The sequence below is a fragment of the Macaca fascicularis genome, chromosome 6 (genome assembly GCF_037993035.2).
Source record: "Macaca fascicularis isolate 582-1 chromosome 6, T2T-MFA8v1.1".
Classification (NCBI taxonomy): domain Eukaryota; kingdom Metazoa; phylum Chordata; class Mammalia; order Primates; family Cercopithecidae; genus Macaca; species Macaca fascicularis.
In genome coordinates this window covers 144,744,107-144,771,668 of record NC_088380.1, presented here as the reverse complement: position 1 = coordinate 144,771,668, position 27,562 = coordinate 144,744,107, and the positions used below count along the sequence as shown (strand labels likewise).

Here is a 27,562-nt window from a genome sequence, read left to right as displayed (position 1 = left end):
TGGTCTCTCCAGGCACCTTCCTTAGTGAGCTTTGGTCCAAGGAAATCTCTGCTATTTAGTGGAGGGTTTAATCTTTGCATCTTCCCTCATGACACCATCGGGGCTGAATTTTGGAATCTAATGCCCCAGGTGTGCTCCCTCGGCAAAGCCATTCCACCTGTCTGTGACCCATCTTTGCAGAATCTTGAGCTTAATAGCCCCCAGTCTTACCCTAGAAGTCACTTAGGAGGGGAAAAACGAGATCATAGATGTGCCAATTCTAAGAAAAACAAATACTAGAAACGCAAATGCCCTTGTGTTGGCTTGTTCAAGTTTTGTTACAAAATCTCTTTTGTGGTAGTGTCTGTTCTGTGATGTGTGGGTGAGTGGAATCCGGAAAGTGAGAAAGGGTGCTTTTTTTGGAGAAATATTTGGTTCCCCTAGATGGCGAGTTTCCAGCGGCAGCTTCCACAGTGTCTTGCTAGGCGAAGTTGGCAGACGGAAGGTGGGCCGCCTCGGAAGAGCAACCTCTTCCGCGCCAGCCCGGCGGCTCCCGGGGCGCCGGCCCTCCCTCGCCCCGACCCGCTTCGTCCCTCGGTCTAGCGCTGGAGGGGCGTGGTGCGGTCGCGCGCTTCGGAGTTGGAGGGCGGCGCCCAGGACCCTGGTGGGAAAGTGTGTGCGTCGCGCGGGAGGGCGGGAGGCGGGGGTGGGAGGCGCCGGCCGGGGGAGCCCCGCTCACAGAGCTCCAGCGGAGGAGCAAGGGGAGCGCGGAGCCCGGCGCCCACAGCTCGCCATGGTGCGCCCCCCGAGCCCGCGACCGCTGCCGCCCGTAGTCCTGATGTTGCTGTTGCTGCTGCTGCTGCTGCTGCTGCCGCCGTCGCCGCTGCCTCTCGCAGCCGGTGAGTGTCGGAGCGCGCACCGGCCGGGGGTGCAGGGGGAGGGGGAGGTGAGGTGTAGGCGAAGCCCGGGGCACCTGCCCGGAGAGGGCGCAGCAGCCTCCCGGTGCATCCGAGCCGAGCCAGGGGAACTGGAGCAGGAAGCGCAGGGTGCCTGCAAGGGGCTGAGGTCACACCTAACACAGTGTGCGAACTGAGGTAGACTGAGTGCCAGCAATGGCCTAGTCACCCAAGCATCTCCTCCTCGCTCCTTTCCCCCTCGCCCCTTCCCTCTTTTGAAGTAGGTCTACACAGTCACAGAACAACCCACAGCCAGGTCATTACCAAGACAGCGTCTCTAGGAGGCGGGGAGAATCAGAAACAGTGTCATTTGCTCCACGTGGGCTTTAACGCTTCCATCTGCTTTAAGGACTGAGGAAGAAACTAGGTACAGGTGAAGAAAAAGAAGTTTGTTAGAACTGACTTGTTTCATGACCTTCTATAATAGCAGGGCTCGGAAGCCGTCTAACACAGTGACTTGCCCCTTGGATAATAAATAATCCACAATAGATGTTTTGTGGATGTAGTTCAAGGCCTGGTCTTAGAAACAGGCCACTCCCCCAAGGAAGAACAGTGTGGGATCCGAGATCCCTGGAAGGCTCATGGCCTTCGTGAGTGGTATGGGTGTGTGGAATCTTATTAAGAGACTTAATGAAGGGACTCCTAAGACAGAGAGACCACCACACTGCCCTGAGACCTCAGTCCACAAGGCACTGCTGTAGAAATGCTGCCTTGAGAGAGAGATGGAAGGAAGGAGGGAAAACCCTGGTCTGTCCACCTGCCAACATCAGTAAGTCAGGGCAGCAAGACATCACCAGTCTGATTTGACTGCCTAGGAAATTTCACTAATCCTAAAGGTTATGGCTGCATGTCAGGATCAGGGGAAAACATTAAACACCTTTCTCATTAAATGATCCAGTGTTGGTGACAGATCTATTTTCCACAGTAATACTTGACAGCAATGACTTCTGGTTAAGTGGCCTCATTGAAAATCCATAAAACAGTCATCTAGGAGGTGCCATGTAGAGCCAAGTGCTCTTCAAGAGCACAGACCAACAGAGGGCTTTGGGGGTGGAAAATACCACTGCTCAGGGCCTGCTAAAAGCCAAGCATATAGGAGACCTCCGATTCGTAGGGAAGTGGTGTCATGTACTGAAAATCCTTCTGAAGTAGAGAGGAGGCTAGAGTCCTGGGTTCTAGCCTTGACTCAGTCTTGACTTGCTACATCCCCTGATGCACATTACTTTTCTTTGTTCACCAATCTATAAAATGGGTACCTGAGCTGTGGGCCTCATTGATGAGAAACAAATGAGGATCTTGTGCCCTAAGGCATAGCCTGATCTGACCCCTTCTGTAGCTACTCATTCTCTGATGAGCCAAGAAGCAGAAAACAAAGTTACAAAACCAGGTTGCTAACAAATCAATATGAAATAGACGTGGCAGTGGCTGCATAAATGAGGAGGTGGAGAGTGGTATGGACTATAACAAGCTGGAAAAGGTATGACTTGTCAGAAGGGGGCAGTCATTACTCAACTCCACCTGTTACATGTGGGCCCAAGTGTTTCCATTTTTCAAGACAAATTGGAAATTAATAGTTTTCTTTGAAATCTGATTTTTTTTTTTTTTGAGACAGGGTATCAATCTGTCACCTAGGCTGGAGTTCAGTGGTGTGATTCCAGTTCACTGCAGCCTCGACCTCCCATACTCAAGCGATCCTTCTGCCTCAGCCTCCCCAGTAGCTGGTCTGAAGGAGAGTGCCACCACACCTGGTTAATTTTTGTATTTTTTGTAGAGACTGGTTTTTGCCATCTCTGATGCCCAGGCTGATCTTGAATACTGGGCTCAAACAATCTGCTCACCTTGGCCTCCCAAAGTGCTGAAATTATAGGTGTGCGTCACCGCACCCAGCCTAAAATCTGATTTTTAAATGTTGGCCACTAATTACAACTTTAAGAAAATACTGGCCGGGTGCGGTGGCTCACACCTATAATCCCAGCACTTTGGGAGGCCGAGATGGGCAGATCACGAGGTCAGGAGATTGAGACCATCCTGGCTAACACAGTGAAATCCTGTCTCTACTAAAAAATAGAAAAAATTAGCCGGGCGTGGTGGTGGGTGCCTGTAGTCCCAGCTACTCAGGAGGCTGAGGCAGAGCTTGCAGGCAGCCGAGATAGCGCCACTGCACTCCAGCCTGGGCGACAGAGCGAGACTCCATCTCAAAAAAAAAAGAAAAAAAAAAAAAAGAAAAGAAAATACTGTGAACGTGCAAAACAAAACCCCAAAAAACAAAAAAACCAAAACACACACACACACACACACACACACACACACACACACACAAACAGAAAAAGAAAATACTGCCGGGCATTTTAGCTCACGCCTATAATCCCAGCATTTTGGGAGGCCAAGGTAGGTGAATTGCTTGAGCTCGGGAGTTCGAGACCAGCCTGGGCAACATGATGAAAGCCCATCTCTACAAAAGATACAAAAATTAGCTGGGCATGGTAGTACATGCATGCAGTCCCAGCTACTTGGGAGGCTGAGGTGGGAGAATTCACTTGAGCCTGGGAAGTTGAGGCTGCAGGCTGCAATGAGTGGCGATTGTACCACTGCACTCCAGTCTGGGTGACAGAGATTAAAAGAAAGAAAAGAAAAGTAAAGAAAAGAAAAGAGAAAAAGGAACAGAACTTTGCTGACTAAAAAAAAAACCACATTTGGACACTGGATCAAATTATGACCTTTGCCCTGGATCAAGTCCTGTTTCACAATCCAGGAAACACAAGTTCCAGCTTGTTGAGATGAAATTTAATGTGGCCCCGAAGTTCTTTGTTGAGATGAATGCCCCTAAATCCATCACTGCTCAAACTTGGTAGTGTCAACTAAGAAATTGTTTTCTTTTGAAAATGTTTACAACTCAATAGTTAGTACAGTTAAATATGTACAGCCAGGCGCAGTGGCTCACACTTGTAATCCCAGCACTTTGTTGAGGCCGAGGCGGGCAGATCACCTGAGGTCGGGAGTTCGAGGCCAGCCTGACCAACATGGAGAAATTCCTGGGTAACAGGAGCAAAACTCCATCTCAAAAAAAAAAAAATTATAGTCCAGTTACAGCAATAGGACTTGAATCTGCTACTTTGTGTACTTACCACTTATTGGGTACCTACCTACTGGAAGTAACATCATAAACTTGTAGAAATTCCTCAATCTTTTTAAATCCATGTTCCCTTTTGGTAAATATATAAAATATCATACCTTCCTTAAATACTTTTTGAAATCTCAAAAGCTTTTTCTTTCATCTTCTACATGTAAAATTATCAAATATGCTTTTTGGAAATACATATTTCCTAGAGAAATTCTGATATACTTTTTCTTTTCCGTAGGTTACTGGGGTACATACAGGTGGCGTTTGGTTACATGAATAAGTTCTTTAGTGCTGATTCGTGAGATTTTGGTGCACCCATCACCCGAGAAGTATATACCGCACCCTATTTGTAGTCTTTTATCCCTTCCCCCCGCCATGCTTCCCCCCAAGTCCCCAAGTCCATTGTATCATTCTTATGCCTTTGCATCCTCATAGCTTATCTCCCACATATCAGTGAGAATATACGATGTTTGGTTTTCCATTCCTGAGTTACTTCACTTAGAATAATAGTCTCCAATCTCATCTAGGTTGCTGCGAATGCTGTTAATTCATTCCTTTCCTTTTTTTTTTTTTTTTTTTTTTTTGAGATGGGGTCACCCAGGCTGGAGTGCAGTGGTGTGATCTTGGCTCTCTGCAAGCTCTGCCTCCCGGGTTCACGCCAGTCTCCTGCCTCAGCCTCCCAAGTAGCTGGGTCTACAGGTGCCCGCCACCACACCTGGCTAATTTTTTTTTGTATTTTTAGTGGAGATGGGGTTTCACCATATTAGCCAGGATGGTCTCGATCTCCTGACCTCATGATCTGCCCATCTCGGCCTCCCAAAGTTCTGGGATTACAGGCGTGAGCTACAGCACCCGGCCAATTAATTCCTTTTTATGGCTGAATAGTATTCTATTGTATCACAATTTCTGTATCCACTCATTTATTGATGGGCATTTGGGTTGGTTCTATGATTTTGCAATTGCAGATTGTGCTGCTATAAACATGAGTGTGCAAGTATCTTTTTTTGTGTAATGACTTCTTTTCCTCTGGGTAGACACCCAGTAGTGGGATTGCTGGATCACATGGTAGTTCTACTTTTTTTTTTTTTTTTTTTTTTGAGATGGAGTCTCGCTCTGTTGCCAGGCTAGAGTGCAGTGGCACAGTCTCGGCTCACTGCAACCTCCGCCTCCCGGGTTCAAGCAATTCTCCTGCTTCAGCCTCCTGAGTAGCTGGGACTATAGGCACATGCCACCACACCCAGCTAATTTTTGTATTTGTAGTAGAGATCGGGTTTCACCCTGTTGGCCAGGACGGTCTCGATCTCTTGACCTTGTGATCTGCCGGCCTCGGCTTCCCAAAGTGCTTGGATTACAGGTGTGAGCCACTGCATCTGGCTTTTTTTTTTTTTCCAGAGTTTCGCTCTTGTCCCCTAGGCTGCAGTGCAATGACTTGATCTCATCTCACTGAAACCTCTGCTTCCTGGGTTCAAGTGATTCTCCAGCCTCAGCCTCTCGAGTAGCTGAGATTACAGGTGACTGCCACCATACCCAGCTAATTTTTGTATTTTTAGTAGAGATGGAGTTTTGCAGTGTTGGCCGGGCTGGTCTCGAACTCCTGACCTCAGGTGATCTGCCCACCTCAACCTCCCAAAGTGCTGGGATTACAGGTGTAAGCCACCATGCCCAGCCTACTTTTAGCTCTTTAAGGAATCTCCAGACTGTTTTCCTCAGTGACTGTACCAGTTTACATTCCCACCAGCAGTGTAGATCAGTAGTTCCCTGATCACTGCATCCGTGCCAACATCTACTGTTTTTTGATTTTTTGATTATGGCCATTCTTGAAGGAGTAAAGTGCTATCACATTGTGGATTTGATTTGCATTTTACTGATCATGAATGATGTTGAGCAATTTTTCATATGTTGGCTATTCGTATATCTTCTTTTGAGAATTGTCTATTCATGTCCTTAGCCCACTTTTTGATGGGATTGTTTGTTTTTTTCTTTTTCTTTTTTTTGAGATGGAGTCTTGCTCTGTCGCCCAGGCTGGAGTGCAGTGGCGTGATCTCAGCTCACTGCAAGCTCCGCCTCCTGGGTTCACACCATTCTCCTGCCTCAGCCTCCGGAGTAGCTGGGACTACAGGCGTTCGCCACCACACCCAGCTAATTTTTTGTAGTTTTAGTAGAGATGGGGTTTCACCATGTTAGTCGGGATGGTCTTGATCTCCTGACCTCATGATCCGCCCGCCTTGGCCTCCCAAAGTGCTGCGATTACCAGCTTGAGCAACCGCGCCCGGCCGATTGTTTTTTTCTTGCTGATTTGTTTGAGTTTGTTGTAGATTCTGAATATTAGTCCTTTGTCAGATGTATAGATTGTGAAAATTTTCTCCCACTCTGTGGGTTGTCTGTTTACTCTGCTGACTGTTCCTTTTGCTGTGTAGAAGCTCTTTAGTTTAATTAAGTACCAGTTATTCATCTTTTTTTTTTTTTGCATTTGCTTTTGGGTTCTTGGTCATGAAATCCTTGCCTAAGTCAAGGTCTAGAAGGATTTTTCCAATGTTATCTTCTAGAATTGTTATAGTTTCAGGTCTTAGATTTAAGTTCTTCTTTTTTTTTTTTTTTCAGATGGAGTCTCACCCTGTTGCCCAGGCTGGAGTGCAGTGGCATGATCTCGGCTCACTGCAACCTCTGCCTCCTGGGTTCAAGCAATTCTCCTGCCTCGGCCTCCTGAGTAGCTCGTATTACAGGCGCCCCCCCGCCCACCACACCCAGCTAATTTTTGTATTTTTAATAGAGGCGGTGTTTCACCATGCTGGTTAGGCTGGTCTCGAACTCCTGACCTCAGGTAATCCACCCACCTTGGCCTCCCAAAGTGCTGGGATTACAGGTGTGGTGGCCAGATTTAAGTTCTTAATCCATCTTGAGTTGATTTTTGTATAAGATGAGAGATGAGGACCCAGTTTCATTCTCCTACATGTGGCTAGCCAATTATCCCAGTACCATTTGTTGAAAAGGGTGTTCTTTCCCCACTTTATGTTTTTGTTTGCTTTGCTGAAGATTAGTTGGCTGTACTGGGGCAAAACTAATCTCTGATGTTAGAGATAAAGTTACTACCTTTTTGATCCACCATCTGCAGTGGAGTCACCACCAAAATGCAGATTTTCATAACACCCTTTATGGAGAAAGCCATCGCTCTTGAGGTTGAACCCTTGAATACAAGGAAATGTAAAAGCCAAGATCCAGGATAAGGAAGGAATTTCTCCTGACCAGTAGTAAAGACTGATCTTTGCTGGCAAGCAACTGGAAGACGGATGTGCTTTGTCTGACTATAACATTCAAAAGGAGTCCACTTGTCTTGTGTTGAGACTTCGTGGTGGTCCTGAGAAAAGGAAGAAGTCTTACACTACTCCCAAAAAGAATAGGCCGGACACTGTGGCTCATGACTATAATCCCAGCACTTTGGAAGGCCGAGGTGGATGGATCGCTTGAGGCCAGGAGTTCGAGTCCAGCCTGGCCAACATGGTGAAACCACCTCTCTACTAAAATTACAAAACCCAGCTCGGTGTGGTGGTACGTGCCTGTAATCCCAGCTACTTGGGTGGCTGAGGAAGGTGAATCACTTGAACCCAGGAGGCGGAAATTGCAGAGAGCTGAGATCATGCCACTGCACTCCAACCTGGACAACAGAGTAAGACCTGGTCTCAAAAAAAAAAAAGGGAAAAAAAAGCATAAAAGAAAGAAGGTGAAGCTGGCTGTCCTGAAATACCATAAGGTGGATGAGAATAGCAAAAATAGTCACCTTCGTCAGGAGTGCCCTTCAGGTGAATGTGGTGCTGGAGTGTTTATGACCAACCACTCTGACAGACACTATTGTGGCAAATGTCTGACCTATTGCTTCAGCAAACCAGAAGACAAGTAAAAGAAATGAAGACAGGCTGAGTGCAGTGGCTCACACTTTTAATCCCAGCACTTTGGAAGGCCAAGGCGGGTGAATCACTTGAGGTTAGGAGTTCAAGACCAGCCTGGGCAACATGGTTAAACCCTTTCTTTACTAAAAATACAAAAATTAACTGGGCATTGTGGTGGGTGCCTGTAGTCCCAGCTACTTGGGAGGCTGAGGCAGGAGGATCGCTTGAACCCAGGAGGCAGAGGTTGCAGTGAGCTGAGATCGCATCACTGTACTCCAGCCTGACTCTGTCTCAAAAAAAAAAAAAAAAGAAAAGAAAAAAATATAAAAAGAAATGAAGATACTGGTTTACTTGGGAGCACAGTGACTAGAAGAGGGCTTCAGGGGTACTGGTAATGTTCTATCCTTTATCTGGATTCTGGCTACTCAAGTATATTCAATTTGTGAAATCCATTGAGCTATACATTTTTGATTCATGTACTTTTCTGTGTTACACCTCAACAAAAAGTTTATTACCAAGGAAGGTGTACAAATGGCTAACAAGCACATAAAAATATGCTCAACATTTGTACACATAAGGGAACATATATGCTCCCTTAGTCATTAGGGAAATGCAAATGAAAACCTCAATGAGATACCACTTCATGCTCACAAGGATGGTTATAATTTTTTTAATGGGAAATAACAAGAGTTGGCAGTATGTATAGAAACTAGAATCCTCATACATTGCTGATGGGAATGTAAAATGGTGCAGCTTCTGTGAAAAACAATTTGGCGGTTCCTCAAAAAGTTAAACATAGAATTACCGTATGACCCAGCAATTCCACCCCTAGGTATGTATCCCAAAGAACAAAAAACAGGTGTTCAAACAAATACTTGTACATGAAATGCTCATCAAAGCGCTATTCACAATAACCAAAAGGCGGAAGCAACCCAAGTGTCCATGAACTGAAGAATAGATAAACAAAATGTAGGATATCGATATAATGAAATATTATTCATCCATAAAGAACAATGAGGTACTGGCTGGGTGCGGTGGCTCATTCCTGTAATCCCAGCACTTTGGGAGGCCAAGGCAGGCAGATCACCTGAGGTCAGAAGTTCAGGACCAGCCTGGCCAATGTGATGAAAACCGATCTCTACTAAAAATACAAAAATTAGCCAGGTGTGGTGGCATGTGCCTGCAGTCCCAACTACTCAGGAGGCTGAGGTAGGAGGATTGCTTGAACCCAGGAGGTCAAGGCTGCAGTGAGCTGCAGTGCTACTGCACTCCAGCCTGGGACATAGAGCAAGACCCTATTTAAAAAAGAAAAAGAAAAAGAAGGAGAAGAGAAGGAGAAGAAAGGACGAGGGAAGAAGGAGAAAAGTTGATGGTGGCTTGATCTAAGGAGGTAGTGACACCCATGGAGAAAAGTGGGCAGATTCCAGATGTGTTGTGAAGTTGACAGGACTTGTTGGATTGAACACAGGCTGTGAAAGGAAGAGATGAATTAAGGTGCGGTGGCTCACACCTGTAATCCCAGCACTTTGGGAGGCCAAGGTGGGAGGATCACCCAAGGTCAGGAGTTTGAGACCAGCCTGACCAACATGGAGAAACCCTGTCTCTACTAAAAATATAAAATTAGCTGGGTGTGTGATAATGCATGCCTGTAATTCCAGCTACTTGGGAGGCTGAGGCAGGAGAATTGCTTGAACCTGGGAGGCGGAGGTTGTGTTGAGCCAAGATCATGCCATTGTACTCCAACCAGGGCAACAAGGGTGAAACTCTGTCTCAAAAAAAAAAAAAAAAAAAAAAAAAAAATTCTTCTAGATTTCTATCTTTGAACAGCTAGGGAGATGATGATGTTCTATTACCCCATGTTGAGCACCCTAAATCCTAGGATGCAGGGGATTCCTTCCAGGCTGTGGAGGAATCTTGGTATTTCTGAGTAAGAGACAGGGTTGGTGTACCCTTTCTTTCCTTCTGGAATTAGCTCTCTACCCCAACCCCAGCCAGTTTCCACCTTCCGGTATTTTTAAATGACTTTTAATGGGAGACTCAAAGTTATTGCTGACTGCCATTTAGCACTCCCTTGTCCATTCTCAACTCTCTGGTTCTGATACTAGCCCTGCCCATGGCATGGCTCTGCCGGGGCCCCCTTCCTCTGTGCCTGTCAGGGTCATCAGGCTCGCCTTCAAACAACTATCCCCTTTGCCTCCCTGAAGGCTGAGCAGCCTCTCTGCAAACCCCTATTGTTGGACCTGGTCTGTTCTGTTTGGACTGTGGCAGCTGCAGACTATCTAGTCCTGCTGGGCTTCTCTCTCTCTCCACGCTTATTCCTAAAAGCCTTTTGTGCTACCCTAAGACTTTCACAAAGTTTCATCAGGAGTATCCATCTTCCAACCTCGTGACTTGGTATTCCCAGACAGCTACTCTAACCTTATGTGAGCCTCACCTGGTATCTCCCTTTACAGGAGACCCCCTTCCCACAGAAAGTCGGCTCATGAACAGCTGTCTCCAGGCCAGGAGGAAGTGCCAGGCTGATCCCATTTGCAGTGCTGCCTACCACCACCTGGATTCCTGCACCTCTAGCATAAGCACCCCACTGCCCTCAGAGGAGCCTTCAGTCCCTGCGGACTGCCTGGAGGCAGCACAGCAACTCAGGAACAGCTCTCTGATAGGCTGCATGTGCCACCGGCGCATGAAGAACCAGGTTGCCTGCTTGGACATCTATTGGACCGTTCACCGTGCCCGCAGCCTTGGTGAGGCTCCCATTATAGAGTGGGCTAAGCTGGGGAAGATGGCTCTAGGGGGTTGTTTTTTAATCTTGCAGGATATGGGCCACGTGGTAGATTCTGATGAGGAGGATAATGAAGCTCTGCATTTGACATCAGAAAAGGTGGGGGGATAATACCAGGATCTCCTTGGGGCCCCATAACACTGCCCTCTCTTCTCCCTACTTCCCCCTTTCTTACCTGGCAACATGTCAGTTCCCACTTAGCAGAGCTGTGAACCAGGCTGAGGCCCAACCTGGGGAGTTCCTGGAACAGATGGTATGGACAGTAGATGGGAGAAAAGAGTCTTAACCCATAAATAGGCTCCAAATACCAAGTTCAGAGAAATGGGGAGGTAACATCTTGGTCCAGCCTTTAACAGAAAGAATACTCATTAACCAGCCAGGAGATGTAAGAGAGAGAAGGCACAGAAAGAGCCAAAGAGGAGCTGCCTGTCACTCTTTCCATAGGACCCTTATTAGTCAGCTTTTACCGGACTATGTTGCTGTAACAAAACAGCAACTTGCAAAACAAAGGTTTAATTCTTGCTCATGTTCTGTATTGGCTCTTCCATGGGTCTTATTCATTCTGGGATCCAGGCTCACGGTGCAGCCTCTGTCTGGGATGTTCCCTTCTCGTGGCAGGAGGAAATGAGCATTGGTAGAACCACATGATGATTTTTAAAGTTTCTGCTCAGATCTTATATACACTACATCTGCTTACATTTCATTCAGAGAGCAAGTCACATGGCCAAGCCTCACATCACTGGATTGAGAATTGTACTTCTCCCACAGGGAGATACCAAAAATCTCATGGCAATAAATGAGGATATACAATCTTACAGGGAAGGCAAAGAATGATTGGAAACAATAATACAATCTATCATTGTCAAGTATTCATTTACTTCCCTTCTGCAAGTAAAATACATCCACCTATTTTCCATGAAAGATGCCCTAAGAGCTCTGTTCAAACATGACATCAGGCCGGGCACAGTGGCTCACACCTGTAATCCGAGCACTTTGTGGGCCAAGGAAGGCAGATCACTTGCATTCAGGAGTTTAAGATCAACTTGGCCAACATGGTGAAACCTCATCTCTACTAAAAATACAAAAAATTAGCTGGGCGTGGTGGTGGGCGCCTGTAATCGCAGGCTATTTGGGAAGCTGAGGCAGGAGAATCACTTGAACCGGAGAAGCAGAGGTTTCAGTGAGTGGAGATTGCACTACTGCACTCCAGCCTGGGCGACAGGGTGAGACTCTGTCTCGAAAAAACAAGCAAACAAACAAACATGACATCAGGCTTCAAGTCTAGGATCTCATGATAGTTTTCAAATTGGGTCTGGATGTGGCTCCTCTTGATCTAAAAACTTATGAACTAAAAAGACAAGTCATCTGCTTTCTATATGTACTCACCACACAATAAAGGAACAGGGTCAGGATAACCACAACAAACATTGTCAGAAAGGGGAGGAATGGGCATCTAGGTGTGGTGACTCACACCTGTAACTTCAGCACCTTGGGAGGCCAAGGCGGGAGTATCCCTAAAGCCCAGGAGTTTGAGACCAGCCTGGACAACGTAGTGAGCTCCCATCACTACAAAAAGATAAATAAATTAGCTGAGTGTGGTGGTGTACAACTGTGGTCCCAGCTACTCGGGAGGCTGAGGTGGGAGGATCACTTGAGCCCAGGATTTTGAGTCTGCAGTGAGCCATGATCACACCACTGCGCTCCAGCCTGGGTGACAGAGCGAGACCCTGTCTCAAATAAATAAATAAATAAATAAATAAATAAATGAGAGACACACAGCAGACATTGATTCATAGCAATTCTGAGATCCTGCTACACAAATGTTGTAAGGACCCTCTTCCCTGGGAATAGGGATTGCTCTTTAATAAGGCCCTGTTTTTGCTCTACAGGAGTAGTTGCCCTGTCCATTGTTTTCCACAGCTCTTGGCTCAGCCCTCTGGAAAGGTCCTTCCTCTTTCAGTTTTCTCTTTGACCACATTTGAAAAGGGCATTAGGGACTACAGTCTACCTGGGGACTGAGCCGCATTCTCAGCCTGCTTCCTGCCTGAGAAATGTTGGGCCATTTTAAGTCTCAAATAGTCACAGTCTCTTTTAATCTACACTGGTAGCTCTTTGTAGTACAACTCTCTGAAAACATAATTGCTGCTTATGTCTTTGATTTCTATCATCTCATGTGCCTGTGGCCTTTCCCACAATTCAAGACATGCCTCTTTTTCTACACCTAATTAGAAGCACCTAGCCCTTATCAGGCTTCTGTGGAAGAGCCACTACTTTAGTCTTTTTTCACTGAGTACATTTGTCCAACTGGCAGGACTTATTGGAACCATCTTAATCAACTGAAAGATCTCCACAAACAGTATGATAGCCACATAACTCATTTGGTCTTTCCCCCAAGGCTGAGTTGTAATCAGCCTTATCACTCAAAGCATTTTTTTTAATGTTTTATCTTTTACCTTATGAATACGAGAAACAGTGGCATTTCTTTTCTTTTCTTTTCTTTTTTTGAAACAGAGTCTTGCTCTGTTGCCCTGGCTGGAGTGCAGTGGCTTGATCTCGGCTCACTGCAACCTCTGCCTCCCAGGTTTAAGCGATTCTCCTGCCTCAGGCTTCTGAGTAGCTGGCACCTGCCACCATGCCCAGCTAATTTTTGTATTTTTAGTAGAGAGAGGGTTTCACCATGTTGGTCAAGCTGGTCTCAAACTCCTGACCTTGTGATCTGCCCGCCTCAGCCTCCCAAAATGCTGGAATTACAGGTGTGAGTCACCACGCCCAGCACAGTTGCATTTCTTAATCCTACAAGTCCTGAAATTTCTAGATTATCTTTTCCTCCACATTTGGGAACTGGCCAATTCTTTTCTGAGCTTATGTCTTGTAGTACCTTGCCAAATGCAGCCAATAGCAATCAAGACATACTAGTAAACTGCTTCTCAGTTTCCCCTAACAGTACAAGCTCATTCAGCATATAATCTTCCCAGTTATCACAGGCAACAATTTTACCAGATGCTTTGCCACTGCATAATGAAGACTGCCATCTTTCTAGCCCCCAGTAACAGCTTCTTTACCACCTACTGCCCAGTACCAAAACCAATGACACACATTATATTATTTTATTTCTGTAGCACTCCACTTCTAGGTACCAATTGCATTTTATTTTTGCTGTTTTTTTAGTCGGAGTCTCACGTGTCACCCAGGCTGGAGTGCAGTGGCACATTCATAGCTCACTGCAGCCTCCACCTCCTGAGCTCAAGTGGTCCTCCCACCTCAGCCTTCCGAGTAGCTGGGACTACATGTGTGTGCTACCGGACCCAGCTAATTTTAAAATTTTTTGTAGAGATGAAGTCCTGCTGTGTTTCCCAGGCTGATCTTGGGCTCCTGGGCTCAAGGAATATTCCCACCTCAGCCTCCCAGTTGCATTTTTTTTTTGTAAGATGGAGCCTCACTCTGTCGCCCAGGCTGGAGTGCAGTGGCATGGTCGTGGCTCACTGCAGTCTCTGCCTCCTGGGTTCAAGTGATTCTCCCACCTCAGCCTCCTGGGTAGCTGGGATTACAGGCATGCGCCACCATGCCCAACACATTTTTTTTTTTTTTTTTTTTGAGACGGAGTCTCACTCTGTTGCCCAGGCTGGAGTGCAGTGGCATGATCTTGGCTCACTGCAAGCTCCACCTCCCAGGTTCACGCCATTCACCTGCCTCAGCCTCCCGAGTAGCTGGGACTACAGTCACCCGCCACCACACCCGGCTAATTTTTTGTATTTTTAGTGGAGATGGGGTTACACTGTTAGCCAGGATGGTCTCGATCTCCTGACCTCGTGATCCTCCCACTTCAGCCTACCAAAGTGCTTGGATTACAGGCATGAGCCACCGCGCCTGGCTAATTTTTATATTTTCAGTAGAGATGGGGTTTCACCATGTTGACCAGGCTGGTCTTGAACTCCTGACCTCAGGTGATCCACCCGCCTAGGCATCCCAAAGTGCTAGGATTACAGCTGTGAGCCACCGCACCTGGCACCCCATTGCATTTTTAGTAAGAATTTGCTAGGTTATGCTGTTGTAACAACCAGTTCCCAAATCTCTGGCTTTCAACAACAAAAATGTATTTCTTGCTCATGTTACACATCTGCTGGAGGCTTCTATGAGTTGGCCTTGTCTCTGTTCTGCTTGTCTTCTTCACTGGAGGATCCAGGCTGGTAGAGGAGAAAGAGTAGCAGCAGAACCACGTGAGGGTCTTAAAGCTTCTGCTCAGATGTGATTTACATCACTTCAGCTCACAATCCACAGGCCAGAGCAAGTCACATGGCCAAGCCTGCCAGCAGTGGGGTGAGGAAGTGTACGCCTCTCACAGGGAGTGTGAAAGTTACATGGTAACAGGTGGGGAAGTATAATCCTCCCAAAGGGTGGGGAACAAATAATTGGAAACAATAATACAGTTTGCCACACTCCTTGTTCCCTGTTTTCTACTCCTCATCCTAATCACTTCTCTTTCCGAACTTCCTCAGAGGCTTCTCCCTGAATCCTCTTGCCTCCCTACACTGTGTGCTGATAAGTGCGATAGTGCTCAGCATATTTATTTATCTCACTTATACCGTGGTGCTCAGCACACAGTGTGCTCAACAAATGGTAGCTCTTATTATTCTTATAGTTTATTGGTGGAGCCCAGCCTATACCTTATGGCCCTGCATTTTTCTCGTCTCTGCACAGCTTGCAGCTGGTTAGGTAGAGGCTGTGCTTTTCCTTTTCTCCACAGGGCTTTGAGGTCTGAGCCAGCAGCTTCAGCCCCTCCCACCTACCCCACCCTGATCCTCAGCATTCTGGTGCTCCCCGCCTTGTCTCTAGGTAACTATGAGCTGGATGTCTCCCCCTATGAAGACACAGTGACCAGCAAACCCTGGAAAATGAATCTCAGCAAACTGAACATGCTCAAACCAGGTGTGGAGGGCAATTAGGCTCGGGAACCAGAGGCTGGGGCTGGACCCTGGAGGAAGGGTGACTGGGGAGGGGCACAAGTTGGGGGCCTTATAAGGGGAAAGTTTCTAGCCTACCAGGTGACTAAGGAAGACTGTGTCAGGCTGGAAGTGTGAGCTCTGGGGCATGGTCTGGTCTCACAGGTGTCTCCAAAGGACAGCAGTTATTAGGGAGGCTGTTGAAGAGAGCCCATTAGGGCTCCCTGTTTCTACAAGGCGGGCCCCTGCAAAGGGTGTGGTGGGAGTGGCAGCAGCCCCAGGAAAAATTGTGCTGAAATGGAGTATTTACTTGCATTCAAGGCAGCTGGGAAAGTAGCCTTTTTGTCCCTGAAGAATAGGAAATTGCTGTTTTCAACCATTCTAATGGGATGGGCGAGGTGTTGGGCAGGAAAAGAGAGTGTGACTCTGCACGGGGTGACTCAGGGTGGGGAGCCATCAGTCTGGCAAGGACTGTGATGCATGTTTTTCAGGAAAGTGAGACTATGAGTTAATTGAGGAAAAACATACACACATGCTTTTTGAGAAAGATGTGAGCTTTGCTGTATAGTCAGTTTTTTATCATTAGAATTAGAATTTTGAGAAAAAGGCACAGAGTTTCATGCATGAAAAACTCTTAGTGACAAGCTTAGCAAATAACCTGTTGCAATTACTTGATTACTATGGCTGCTGGAATATTCTGTTAATAGAAATATCACCATAATTTCCCAAGATTCAGAGTATGGGGAACAGAGTATACATGGATCAATAAATGAAAGATGGGCAGGTGACATTAAAATGGAACAGGATAGGTGCAGATGAAGCCAAAACCAAACCAGAAGCCTCAACTAGAATTTGGCTGCATCTGTTTTGGACAGTTTTGAAAGTGCTTCAGAATGTTGCAGGTACTCTGGGTTATCTTTTCTACCTTCAGCTCTCACAGCGCAGCACTGAGGAAAGAGGTATGGTTTTCTGAGCTTTCTGGCCGCTTGAATTCTAGATAAGTGGGTGTTCAATGCATATAGATGATGATAGTGATTATTCTTATTATTTTACCTAGTCAAGATGAGGAGTTGGGCCGGGCACGGTGGCTCATGCCTGTAATCCCAGCACTTTGGGAGGCCAAGGCGGGCAGATCTCCTGAGGTCGGGAGTTCAAGACCAGCCTGGCTAACATGATGAAACCCCGTTTCTACTAAAAATACAAAAAAATTAGCCGGGCGTCGTGGCGCGTGCCTGTAATCCCAGCTACTGGGGAGGCTGAGGCAGGAGAATTGCTTGAACCCAGGAGGCGGAGGTTGCAGTGAGCTGAGATCTCGCCACTGCACTCCAGCCTGGGCAACAAGAGCAAAACTCCGTCTAAAAAAAAAAAAAAGAGGAGTAGGATGGGGAAGGCTTCAGAAGAGCAGGCAGAGTTTGTGGGGAGAGGGGAAGCCCTGGATTAGGAGTGGGTTTATTCAGGACAGGCTTTCTTTTCCTCCTATATCCACTACCTTCCTTGTCAAATCAGGGGTTTTCCGGGGTTCCTATGGAGCCTGGGCTGCAGGCATGCAGAGGGCCCAGCCCCGTGACTCCGTGCCCTTTCCCCCCAGACTCAGACCTCTGCCTCAAGTTTGCCATGCTGTGTACTCTAAATGACAAGTGTGACCGGCTGCGCAAGGCCTATGGGGAGGCGTGCTCTGGGCCCCACTGCCAGCGCCACGTCTGCCTCAGGCAGCTGCTCACTTTCTTCGAGAAGGCCGCCGAACCTCATGCGCAAGGCCTGCTACTGTGCCCATGTGCCCCCAACGACCGGGGCTGCGGGGAGCGCCGGCGCAACACCATCGCCCCCAGCTGCGCGCTGCCACCTGTGGCCCCCAACTGCCTGGAGCTGCGGCGCCTCTGCTTCTCCGACCCGCTTTGCAGGTGTGTGGTTTGGGAAGACAGGGTGGGCAGGGATGTGGCACAGGCCACTCCTTCCTGGCCATGTTCCTGTGCTGAGCAGGGTCTGACCCTCCCAGGGAACCGTGGACCCACTGGCTGCTTTACCAAGTAGCTACACTGGATATTTTGTGAAAGTCTTTTCTCAAAAAGAATATGTTTTTTTTTCTTTGCTGTAAAATCTCAGGAAATATAAAAATGTATTTTAAAATATTCAAAATTCTATCACCTGAAGATAATCTATCATACTTTGGGAAGCATTTCCTTCCAGTCATTTTTCTATCCAGATAACAAAAGTAGACATTCTGGGAATATATTTGTGCCTTACCTTTTTTCTCTTATGGCACATATCTCATGAGCATTTTTCCGTGGAGGTGGTGTGGGGTAGTGGTAAGAGGGGATCTGAAGTCAGACAGGTGTGAATTTAAATCCTGGGTCTCTGCGATCTTGAGCACATCACTTAACTTAAAAATTCAATCACTAAACCTAAGGTTCCATTTAGTCTCCTGTAAAAACTGGGATAATAATGCAGACCTCATGGGATTCTGGTGAGAGTTAAATTACATAATTTATTTTTTATTTATTTATTTATTTATTTTTTTTTGAGACGGAGTCTCGCTTTGTCGCCCAGGCTGGAGTGCAGTGGCCGGATCTCAGCTCACTGCAAGCTCCGCCTCCCGGGTTTACGCCATTCTCCTGCCTCAGCCTCCCGAGTAGCTGGGACTACAGGCGCCCACCACCTCGCCCGGCTAGTTTTTTGTATTTTTTAGTAGAGACGGGGTTTCACCATATTAGCCAGGATGGTCTCGATCTCCTGACCTCGTGATCCGCCCGTCTCGGCCTCCCAAAGTGCTGGGATTACAGGCTTGAGCCACCGCGCCCGGCCAAATTACATAATTTATATAGAGTGGTGTAGAGTACTGGTGAAGAGTAAGTGCTCAATAAATGGTAGTGCTTATTTTTTCACTTACTGTCCTTTAAGAACTTTTTTCTTTTTTTTCTTTTTGTTTCCTTTTTTTTTTTTTTTTTTTTGAGACGGAGTCTCGCTCTGTCGCCCAGGCTGGAGTGCAGTGGCCAGATCTCAGCTCACTGCAAGCTCCGCCTCCGGGGTTCACGCCATTCTCCTGCCTCGGCCACCTGAGTAGCTGGGGACTACAGGCGCCCGCCACCTTGCCCAGCTAGTTTTTTTCTATTTTTTAGTAGAGACGGGGTTTCACTGTGTTAGCCAGGATGGTCTTGATCTCCTGACCTCGTGATCCGCCAGTCTCGTCCTCCCAAAGTGCTGCGATTACAGGCTTGAGCCACTGCGTCCAGCCTCTTTTTTTTTTTTTTTTTGAGACAGAGTCCCCCTCTGTCACCCAGGCTGGAGTGCAGTGGCACGATCTCGGCTCACTGCAACCTCTTTCTCCCAGGTTCAAGCGATTCTCCTGCCTCAGCCTCTCGAGTAGCTAGGACTACAGGCTTGTGCCACCATGCCCAGCTAATTTTTGTATTTTTAGTAGAGATGGGGTTTCACTATGTTGGCCAGGCTGGTCTTGAACTCCTGACCTTGTTATCAGCCTGCCTCGGCCTCCTGAAGTGCTAGGATTATGGGTGTGAGTCACCATGCCCAGCCAAGAACTTGATTTTTAAATGCCTGCAGTATATTTTATGTATGGATGCCCTACACTTTATGTAACCATTCCTCTATTACTAGATATTTAGGTTGTTTTTTGTTTTGTTTTGTTTTGTTTTTAAGATGGAGTCTCATTTTGTTGCCCAGGCTGGAGTGCAGTGGTGCGATCTCGGCTCACTACAGCCTCCTCCTCCTGGGTTCAAGGGATACTCCCCCTTCAGCCTCCCGAGTAGCTGGGATTACAGGCGCCCGCCACCATGCCCAGCTAATTTTTTTTTTTTTTTGTATTTTCAATAGGGATGGGGTTTCTCTGTGCTAGCCAGGCTAGTCTCGAACTCCTGGCCTCAGGTGATCTGCCCGCCTTGGCCTCCTAAAGTACTGGGATTATAGGTGTGAGCCACCGCGTCCAGCCAGGTTGGTTCTTTTTTTTCCTTCTTTTTTTTTTTTTTTTTTTTTTTTTTTGAGACAGAGTCTTGCTCTATCACCCAGGCTGGAGGGCAGTGCTCACTGCAACTTCCATCTCCTGGGTTCAAGCAATTCTCCTGCCTCAGCCTCCTGAGTAGGCTGGGACTATAAGTGCACACCACAGTGCCCAGCTAATTTTTGTATTTTCAGTAGGGATGGGGTTTTGCCACATTGGCCAGGCCAGTGTTGAACTCCTGAGCTCAAGTGATCAGCCCACTTCAGCCTCCCAAAATGCTGGGATTATAGGCATGAGCCACCATGCTTGTCCAACTCTTACTGTTTAATCTTTGTGCACTAATGTAATTATTACTTAGGATGTGCTGCTACTAGTGCCATGGCCAGATCAAAGGACATGGGAGATTTGTAAGGTATTTGATAGATTTGATAAATATTCTCTTCAGGAAATTTGAAATTCTGATCTGGCTTTCCTGTGTCTTCTCAGGATAAAACACTCACAAAATTGAAGCTATCATTCATTCAAGTGACATTTGTTGACAATAACCTTGGTTTGCAACTTGGTTCTCCTACTTAGTTCTTTGTAACCTTGGGCAAGTTACTTAACCTCTGAGACTACCACTTTCCTCATCTGTAAACTATCTTATAGTCAGGGCTCTTAATAATCATAATACTAACATTTATTGAATAACTAAATACTTACTATGGGCTAGATACTGTTTTAAGTATTAATTCATCTAAACCTCACAAGAACCCCAATAAGGTAGATCGATCCTTCCCTCCTTCCTTCCTTCCTTCCTTCCTTCTTTCCTTCTTTCCTTCCTTCCTTTCTTCTTTCCTCTCTCTGTCTCTTCTTCTCTCCTTCCTTCCTTTTTTCCTTCCTCTCTCTTTTTCCCCTTCCTTCCTTCCTGTCTCCTTCTCTTCTCTTCTCTCTTTCTTTCCTTTCCTTTCCCTCCCTCCCTCCCTCCCTCCTTTCCTTCCTTCCTGCATCCCTCCCTCCTTTCTTCCTTTCTTTCCTTCCTTCCTTTCTTCCTTCCTTTCTTTCTTTCTTTCTCTCTCTCTTTCTTTCTTTCTTTCTTTCTTTCTTTCTATCTTTCTTTCTTTCTTTCTTCCTTTCTTTCTTTATCTCTCTCTCTCTCTCTCTCTGTCTCTCTCTCTTTCTTTCTTTCTTTCTTTTCTTTCTTAACAGGGTCTTGCTATGTTGCTCAGGGTGGTCTCCAACTCCTGAGCTCAACTGATTCTCCCACCTCAGCCTCCCAAGTAGCTGGGATTACAGGCGTGAGCCGCTACGCCTGGCTTATGCATTCTCTTGCTTCATCCTCACAAAAATCCACGAGGTAGTGCTGCTGTCATCTCTATTTTATAGTTGAAGAAACTGAGGTTAAAGAAACTATCTGAGATCTCATAAGTAGGGATCGTGGAGCCCAAACTCAGAGTGAAATGCTGTGGGTTCCGAGGAATGGTACATTTAATTGTGACAGGGGCACACTTCACAGAGGTAGAGGTCCTGGGCCAGGCTCTGAAGGCAGAGGAGGATTTGACACGACAATGGGCATTCCAAGCTAATGGGACATGAGGGAGAAGGCCACAGGCCGGACCCTCAAGGGTGACTCTTGAAATTTTCCTGGCTGAGTGCAGTGGCTCACACCTGTAATCCCAGCACTTTGGGAGGCCAAGGCAGTTGGGTCACCTGAGGTCAGGAGTTTGAGACCAGCCTGGCCAACATGGTGAAACCCCATTTCTACTAAAAATAAAAAATTAGCCAGGTGTGGTGGCACGCATCTGTAGTCCCAGCTACTCGGGAGGCTGAGGCAGGAGAATCACTTGAACCTGAGAGGCGTAGGTTACAGTGAGCCAAGATTGAGCCACTGCACTCCAGCCTGGGCAAGAAAGAGCGAGATACCATCTCAAAAAAAAAACAAGAAAGAAATTTCCCTTCTTCCAGATCACGCCTGGTGGATTTCCAGACCCACTGCCATCCCATGGACATCCTAGGAACTTGTGCAACAGAACAGTCCAGATGTCTACGAGCATACCTGGGGCTGATTGGTGAGGCTGGGGGCATGTGTAGGGAACCCCATGTTGGCTAGGCCTGAGGGTAAGAATGCTCTGGAGATAAAGGATGTGATCCTGTCATGGGTGGAATAAGGTGGGAGCTAAAGTTAGGGTTAGCCTAGGCCCTGACTACCCTTTCCCTCTTCACTCCACAGGGACTGCCATGACCCCCAACTTTGTCAGCAATGTCAACACCAGTGTTGCCTTAAGCTGCACCTGTCGAGGCAGTGGCAACCTGCAGGAGGAGTGTGAACAGCTGGAAGGGTTCTTCTCCCACAACCCTTGCCTCAGTGAGTGTGCTGTACTTGCTCCCAGCCCCCGGGGCTGAGTCAGCTGGACTCAAGAGAAGGAAAAGGGTCAACTCTGTGGCCCAGGCTGGTTCCATCCATCTCCACCAGACAGAGCAGCTCCTAGCATAGGCTTTCATTGCCGCAGCCCGGGCCTTTCTTCTGTCTCCCACTCCCTGAGAAACCTCCCACGCTGCCTGTTCAACCTGTCTGGAACCCAGGAACATCTCCAGCTCAAGAAACAAGTAGAATGAGAGAGTATCCTACTTCCACCTCCCACCCACTTGCTCCCCTATCGCCCAGGGTCCCCGTGGCATTCCCTTTCCTTCCTTGGGAGCCTGAGAAATCTCCTGCCCCTATACCCTTCCAATAAGCCTTCTCTCCTCTCTTCAGCGGAGGCCATTGCAGCTAAGATGCGTTTTCACAGCCAGCTCTTCTACCAGGACTGGCCACACCCTACCTTTGCTGTGATGGCACACCAGGTAGGGCCTCCTCTGTTACACCCCTCAGACTTTACTGGGCCAGCTGGGGAAAACCCAAATTAGGCAGACAAAGGGATAGAGGTGGGGGGCTGACCTCCTCATTGCCATGAATATAGAGACCTCTACTAGATACCTCAGGGGAAGGAGAATACCTCTTGACTGAGGCTGAGGTAGTGAAGGGGTTGAAGAAAATCCCCTGAGATAACTCTATTCCATTTCTTTCACAGAATGAAAACCGTGCTCTGAGGTCAAAACCCTGGGCGCCCTCTCTTTTCTCCTGCACGCTTCCCTTGATTCTGCTCCTGAGCCTATGGTAGCTGGACTTCCCTAGGGCCCTCTTCCCCTCCACCACATCCAGCCAGACTTGCAGCCCACAAGGTGTTAGGAAAGGACAGCAGCAGAAAGAGGTGCAGTGCACAGATGAGGGCACAGGAGAAGCTAACGGTTATGACCTCCAGATCCTTATCGGTCTGGTCCTCATTCCCTCCACCCCGTCTCCACTTCTGATTCATGCTGCCCCTCCTTGGTGACCACAATTTAGCCATATCATCCGGTGGTGACCAGCTCCACCAAGCCCCTTTCTAAGCCCTTCCTCTTGACTACCAGGATCACCAGAATCTAATAAGTTAGCCATTCTCTATTGCATTCCAGGTTAGGGTTAGGGTAGGCAGGACTGGGTGTTCTGAGGTAGCCTAGAAAGACATTATCCTTTGTGAGGAAGGTTCCTGCCCACTCATCTCCTCCTCCGAATGGTGGATGGAAACCTACTGCCTGCACTGCCCTGTCCCCGGATCCTGCAGAACATCTGGGCATCAGGAGCTGGAGCCTATGGGCCTTGCTTTATTCCTATTATTGTCCTAAAGTCCCTCTGGGCTCTTAGATCATGATTAAACCTTTGACTTAAGATTTTGCTCTTTTTCCATTTTCTCAAATTTTGAATATCTGTAGAACTAGGGTGTTAATGAAAGAACACAGACCAGGTGATGAGACACAGCAACCCTACCACCAACTGCTATATGATTTCAGGTATATCTCCTAGCCTCTCTGTGTTCTTGACATGGTGTTGTAATTAAAAATAGCTTATGTGAGGCTGTGGACCCGGGATCTGTCCCAGCTCCAGCCATTTCTCGGATACTGCCTGGGATCTGCCACAGATGGGGATTCTTAGTCAACCACACCATTTATTGAACACCTGCTTGGGTTATTGGCCTGCTCCAGATCATAATGGGGGCCAGAGGAAAAGACAGATTGGTTCTTTTCTTCTCTCTCTCTTTTTTTTTTTGACTCAAAGTCTTGATCTGTCGCCCAGTCTGGAGTGCAGTGGTGCGATCTTGGCTCACTGCAACCTCCTCCTCCCAGGTTCAAGCAATTCTTCTGCCTCAGCCTCCCAAGCAGCTGGGACTACAAGCGTGTGCCACCATGCCCAGCCAATTTTTGTATTTTTATTAGAGATGAGTTTCACCATATTGGCCAGACTGGTCTCGAACTCCTGACTTCAGGTGATCTGCCCGCCTCAGCCTGCCAAAGTGCTGGGATTACAGGTGTGAGCCAGCATGCCTGGCCCAGAGATTGTTCTTGATCTCAGGGAATTTGTAATCCTATTGGGATAAGGACACACCCACCCATGCAAAGTATAATAGTTGGAAGAATGTATTTATAGAGCTCTGGACATCTGTCTATTAATTGATTCACTCACTCTTTCAATAAGCATCTGATGAATGCTGACTCTGCAAGACACTGTTTTGTGTGCAAGAGATTCCAGGATAAAAGGACTCAGATCCTATGTTCAAACCTTTTACACACCAGAGCAGGGAAGCAGACAACAGTCCATAAGAGCAGTGCAGTATGACAAGTGATATATAATAATTACGATAATCCTTTTCTTTTTTTTTTTTTTTTGAGACAGTCTTGCTCTGTCACCCAGGCTGGAGTGCAGTGGCATGATCTTGGCTCACTGCAACCTCTGTCTCTCAGGTTCAAGCGATTCTCCTGCCTCAGCCTCCCAAGCAACTGGGATTACAGGCTCACACCACCACACCAGGCTAATTTTTTGTATTTTTAGTAGAGACACAGTTTCATTATGTTGGCCAGCCTGGTCTCGAACTCCTGACCTCAGGTGATCCACCCGCCTCAGTCTCCCAAAGTGCTGGGATTATAGGCGGGAGCCCCCGTGCCTGGCCCTAATTATGATAATCCTCATTTTTGGAGCCCATATTGTGTGCCAAGTACTACTGCGCATTAACTGTGTGCAAATACATCCATTAATTCGTTTAATCCTCCAGCAACATTTGAGTTTGTGAATCACAAGCTGTTAATATGTGACCTTGGGCTTAGCCTCACTGGGCCTCACTATCCATACCTGTAACATGGAAAATCATGGCACCCACCTCATGAGGAATGAGATAATCCATGTAAAAGCATTGTAGCTGACACACAGTAAAAACTCACAAAAGTTAACAATTATGTGTTTTTGTAGAGAATTTGGACATTACAGACAATTCTAAAGAAGAAAGCAAAATCTTTAAGCTCGCACTGTCAAGTGTCCAGACTGCTCCTTGCATATCTGTGACCTTGAGAATCTATGGGCATGTGTAATGTTACATAAGTGGGGTCACACACTGGATAGCAAAGTGCAAGTCACAGACATCATTCAGCATCCGTGAGTAGAGTTGAGCTGTATCATTCTATTTATCATCTGCATGACATGAACTTATATGAATGCATATTCATACATGCATAGTTTATTTAACCAGTTCTGTGTTGATGGATATTTGGTTGTCTTCCCATTCTTCTCTGAGCCAAGTTTAAGGCAGCGAGGGAGGTGACTGTGGGTAGGATGTACACAAAGCTGCCAGAGTGGTGGGTGGAATCTGTAAGTCTCTCTATATACATTTCGTATTCCCGTAGCCTGCACAGCCCCAGGAAATGCTCAGCCAGGCTGCCTCCCTGAAAACTCCAGTGGGACACTGAGTTGACCTTCCTTCTTCCCCTCCCAGGAAGATCTCTGAGCAGTCAAGTCCTCTCCATTTGCCCTGGCTTCATTAACCTGGGGCTGGGGGTGTGAATGGTGTAGTCATTTCTTGCTGAGTACTTGAATTAGACTAATAGGTCATGTATGCTTTTCTCTGAAGAAGGCCCAAATTTCTGGTAAACAACCAGACCACATTTCCAGCCCAGGGACCAGAGCCAAGATCCTGGGTCAGGGTGCAGTGGCTGAACTGAAGCTTTTAATGGTGTCATGGCTGTCTGGGGTGGTTAATGCCATTATACTAGCTTCTGGGCAACAAGGTAGGAAGGGCTTTTGGTAGCAGTGGTAAATGGAGAGTGCTAAATTATGAGTCTCTCCATGGTTGGGGTGGATCAGACTATCTCCTAAACAACTATCTCCAAATTCATTCATTCATTCATTCATTCATTCATTCATTCATTCATTCAACAAACCTTTAATAAGCACTTGTCTTGTCCCAGGTCTTGAGTATTTTTGCAGGAGATAAGATCTGGGCTGGGCACAGTGGCTCACGCCTGTAATCCCAACACTTGGGGAGGCCAAGGCAGGTGGATCACCTGAAGTCAGGAGTTTGAGACCAGCCTGGTCAACATGGTGAAACCCTATCTCTACTAAAAATACAAAAATTAGCTGCATGTGGTGGCGGACACCTGCAATCCCAGCTATTCAGGAGGCTGAAGCAGGAGAATCGCTTGAATCCGGGAGGCAGAGTTTACAGTGAGCCGAGATTGCTCCATTGCATTCCAGCCTGGGCGATAGGGCGAGACTCCATCTCAAAAAAAAAAAAAAAAAAAAAAATCTGTCCCTGTCAAGTCATGAGCCATGGCTTTAATGAAGAAGCAGCCCAGGTCTGGCAACTGGACCCTAAGTTTCGGTTGTTGGGATTCTTCAGTTAGCCTGGTTGATTATCACACTCAGCTATTTGACCTCAGAAAACGTTGTTCACATTTCTGAGCCACTGTTTCCTCACCTAGAGTGAGGATGCCAATAGAATACATAACTTAACAAGTTGCAGTCTTTGTTTTGCTTTGTTTTTAGTAAAGCAAATTAATTTCAGCCAAAAGACTAATTGGCAATATGAAATAATGCTGATATCAGTTGTAATAGTTTGGGTTGGCAATTTTTTGGCTTCCTATTTCTCTAAAAGCTTATAAGCATGAGTCATTTATGCTTATTTTGATCTCCATGTGTATTTAATTTAGATATTGGTAAAAATACTAACTCAGGTTTTTTTTTTTTTTTTTGGAGGCAGAGTTTTGCTCTTGTTGCCCAGACTGGAGTGCAGTGGCACAATCTCAGCTCACTGCAACTTCCACCTCCTGGGTTCAAGCAATTCTCTTGCCTTAGCCTCCCAAGCAGCTGGGACTACAGGCATGCGCTACCACACCCAGCTAATTTTTGTATTCTTAGTAGAGATGAGGTTTCACCATATTGGCCAGGCTGGTCTCAAACTCGTGACCTCATGATCCACCTGCCTCAGTCTCCCAAAGTGCTGGGATTATGGGCATGAGCCCACTGCGCCCAACCTTTTTTTTTTTTTTTTTTGAGACAGAGTCTCACTGTGTTGCCCAGGTTGGAGTGCAGTGGCATGATCTTGGCTCACTGCAACCTCTGCCTCACAAGTTCAAATGGTTCTCCTGCCTCAGCCTCCCAAGTAGCTGGGATTACAGGCACAGGCCACAATGCCTGGCTGATTTTTTTGTATTTTCAGTAGAGACGCGGTTTCATCATGTTGGCCAGGCTAGTCGCAAACTCCTGACCTCAGGTGATCCGCCCACCTTGGCCTCCCAGTGCTGAGATTACAGGCATGAGCCACCTTACCCAGCCAGGTTGTTTTGAAGACTGGAAATTATGACACTCAGCATGGTGCCTGATACAGGATGGACACTCAGTAAACAGCAGCTATCATTATTATATACATCTGAGAGGGTACACCTGTAGGTACCATGTATTCTGTTCTCTGCCCTGAAACAGTGATGAGATGATAGGGCTGATTCTCTCCAACTGTGGGCTCAATTCTGGGTAAGGCTGCCCCTGGGAGACTTGCTATTCAAGGTCTGAATTCCAGGCTAGGAGCTGAAGCTCTGGGCCTATTGCATAGGCCCTGAGGGACTTTGTACA

General features: G+C 47.0%; 1 protein-coding gene and 1 pseudogene across 2 annotated transcripts; both read left to right on the top strand.

Annotated features, from left to right (window-relative positions):
- The first annotated feature begins 475 nt into the window (after window positions 1-475).
- Window positions 476-23,338, top strand: GFRA3 (GDNF family receptor alpha 3). 2 transcript variants are annotated; one of them, XM_005557893.4, is made up of 8 exons: window positions 476-878; window positions 10,394-10,681; window positions 15,553-15,645; window positions 17,248-17,560; window positions 21,556-21,659; window positions 21,821-21,955; window positions 22,346-22,434; window positions 22,662-23,338. In XM_005557893.4, exons 1-8 carry the CDS (start codon window positions 773-775, stop codon window positions 22,749-22,751), a joined length of 1,218 nt encoding a protein of 405 aa, XP_005557950.2. In that variant the 5' UTR covers window positions 476-772; the 3' UTR covers window positions 22,752-23,338. The 2 variants fall into 2 exon arrangements, with proteins under 2 accessions (XP_005557950.2, XP_065402873.1); XM_065546801.2 differs by lacking the exon at window positions 22,346-22,434 and having other exon boundaries at window positions 22,662-22,799.
- Window positions 7,063-8,034, top strand: LOC123574043 (ubiquitin-ribosomal protein eS31 fusion protein-like; annotated as a pseudogene).
- Window positions 23,339-27,562: the final 4,224 nt, after the last annotated feature.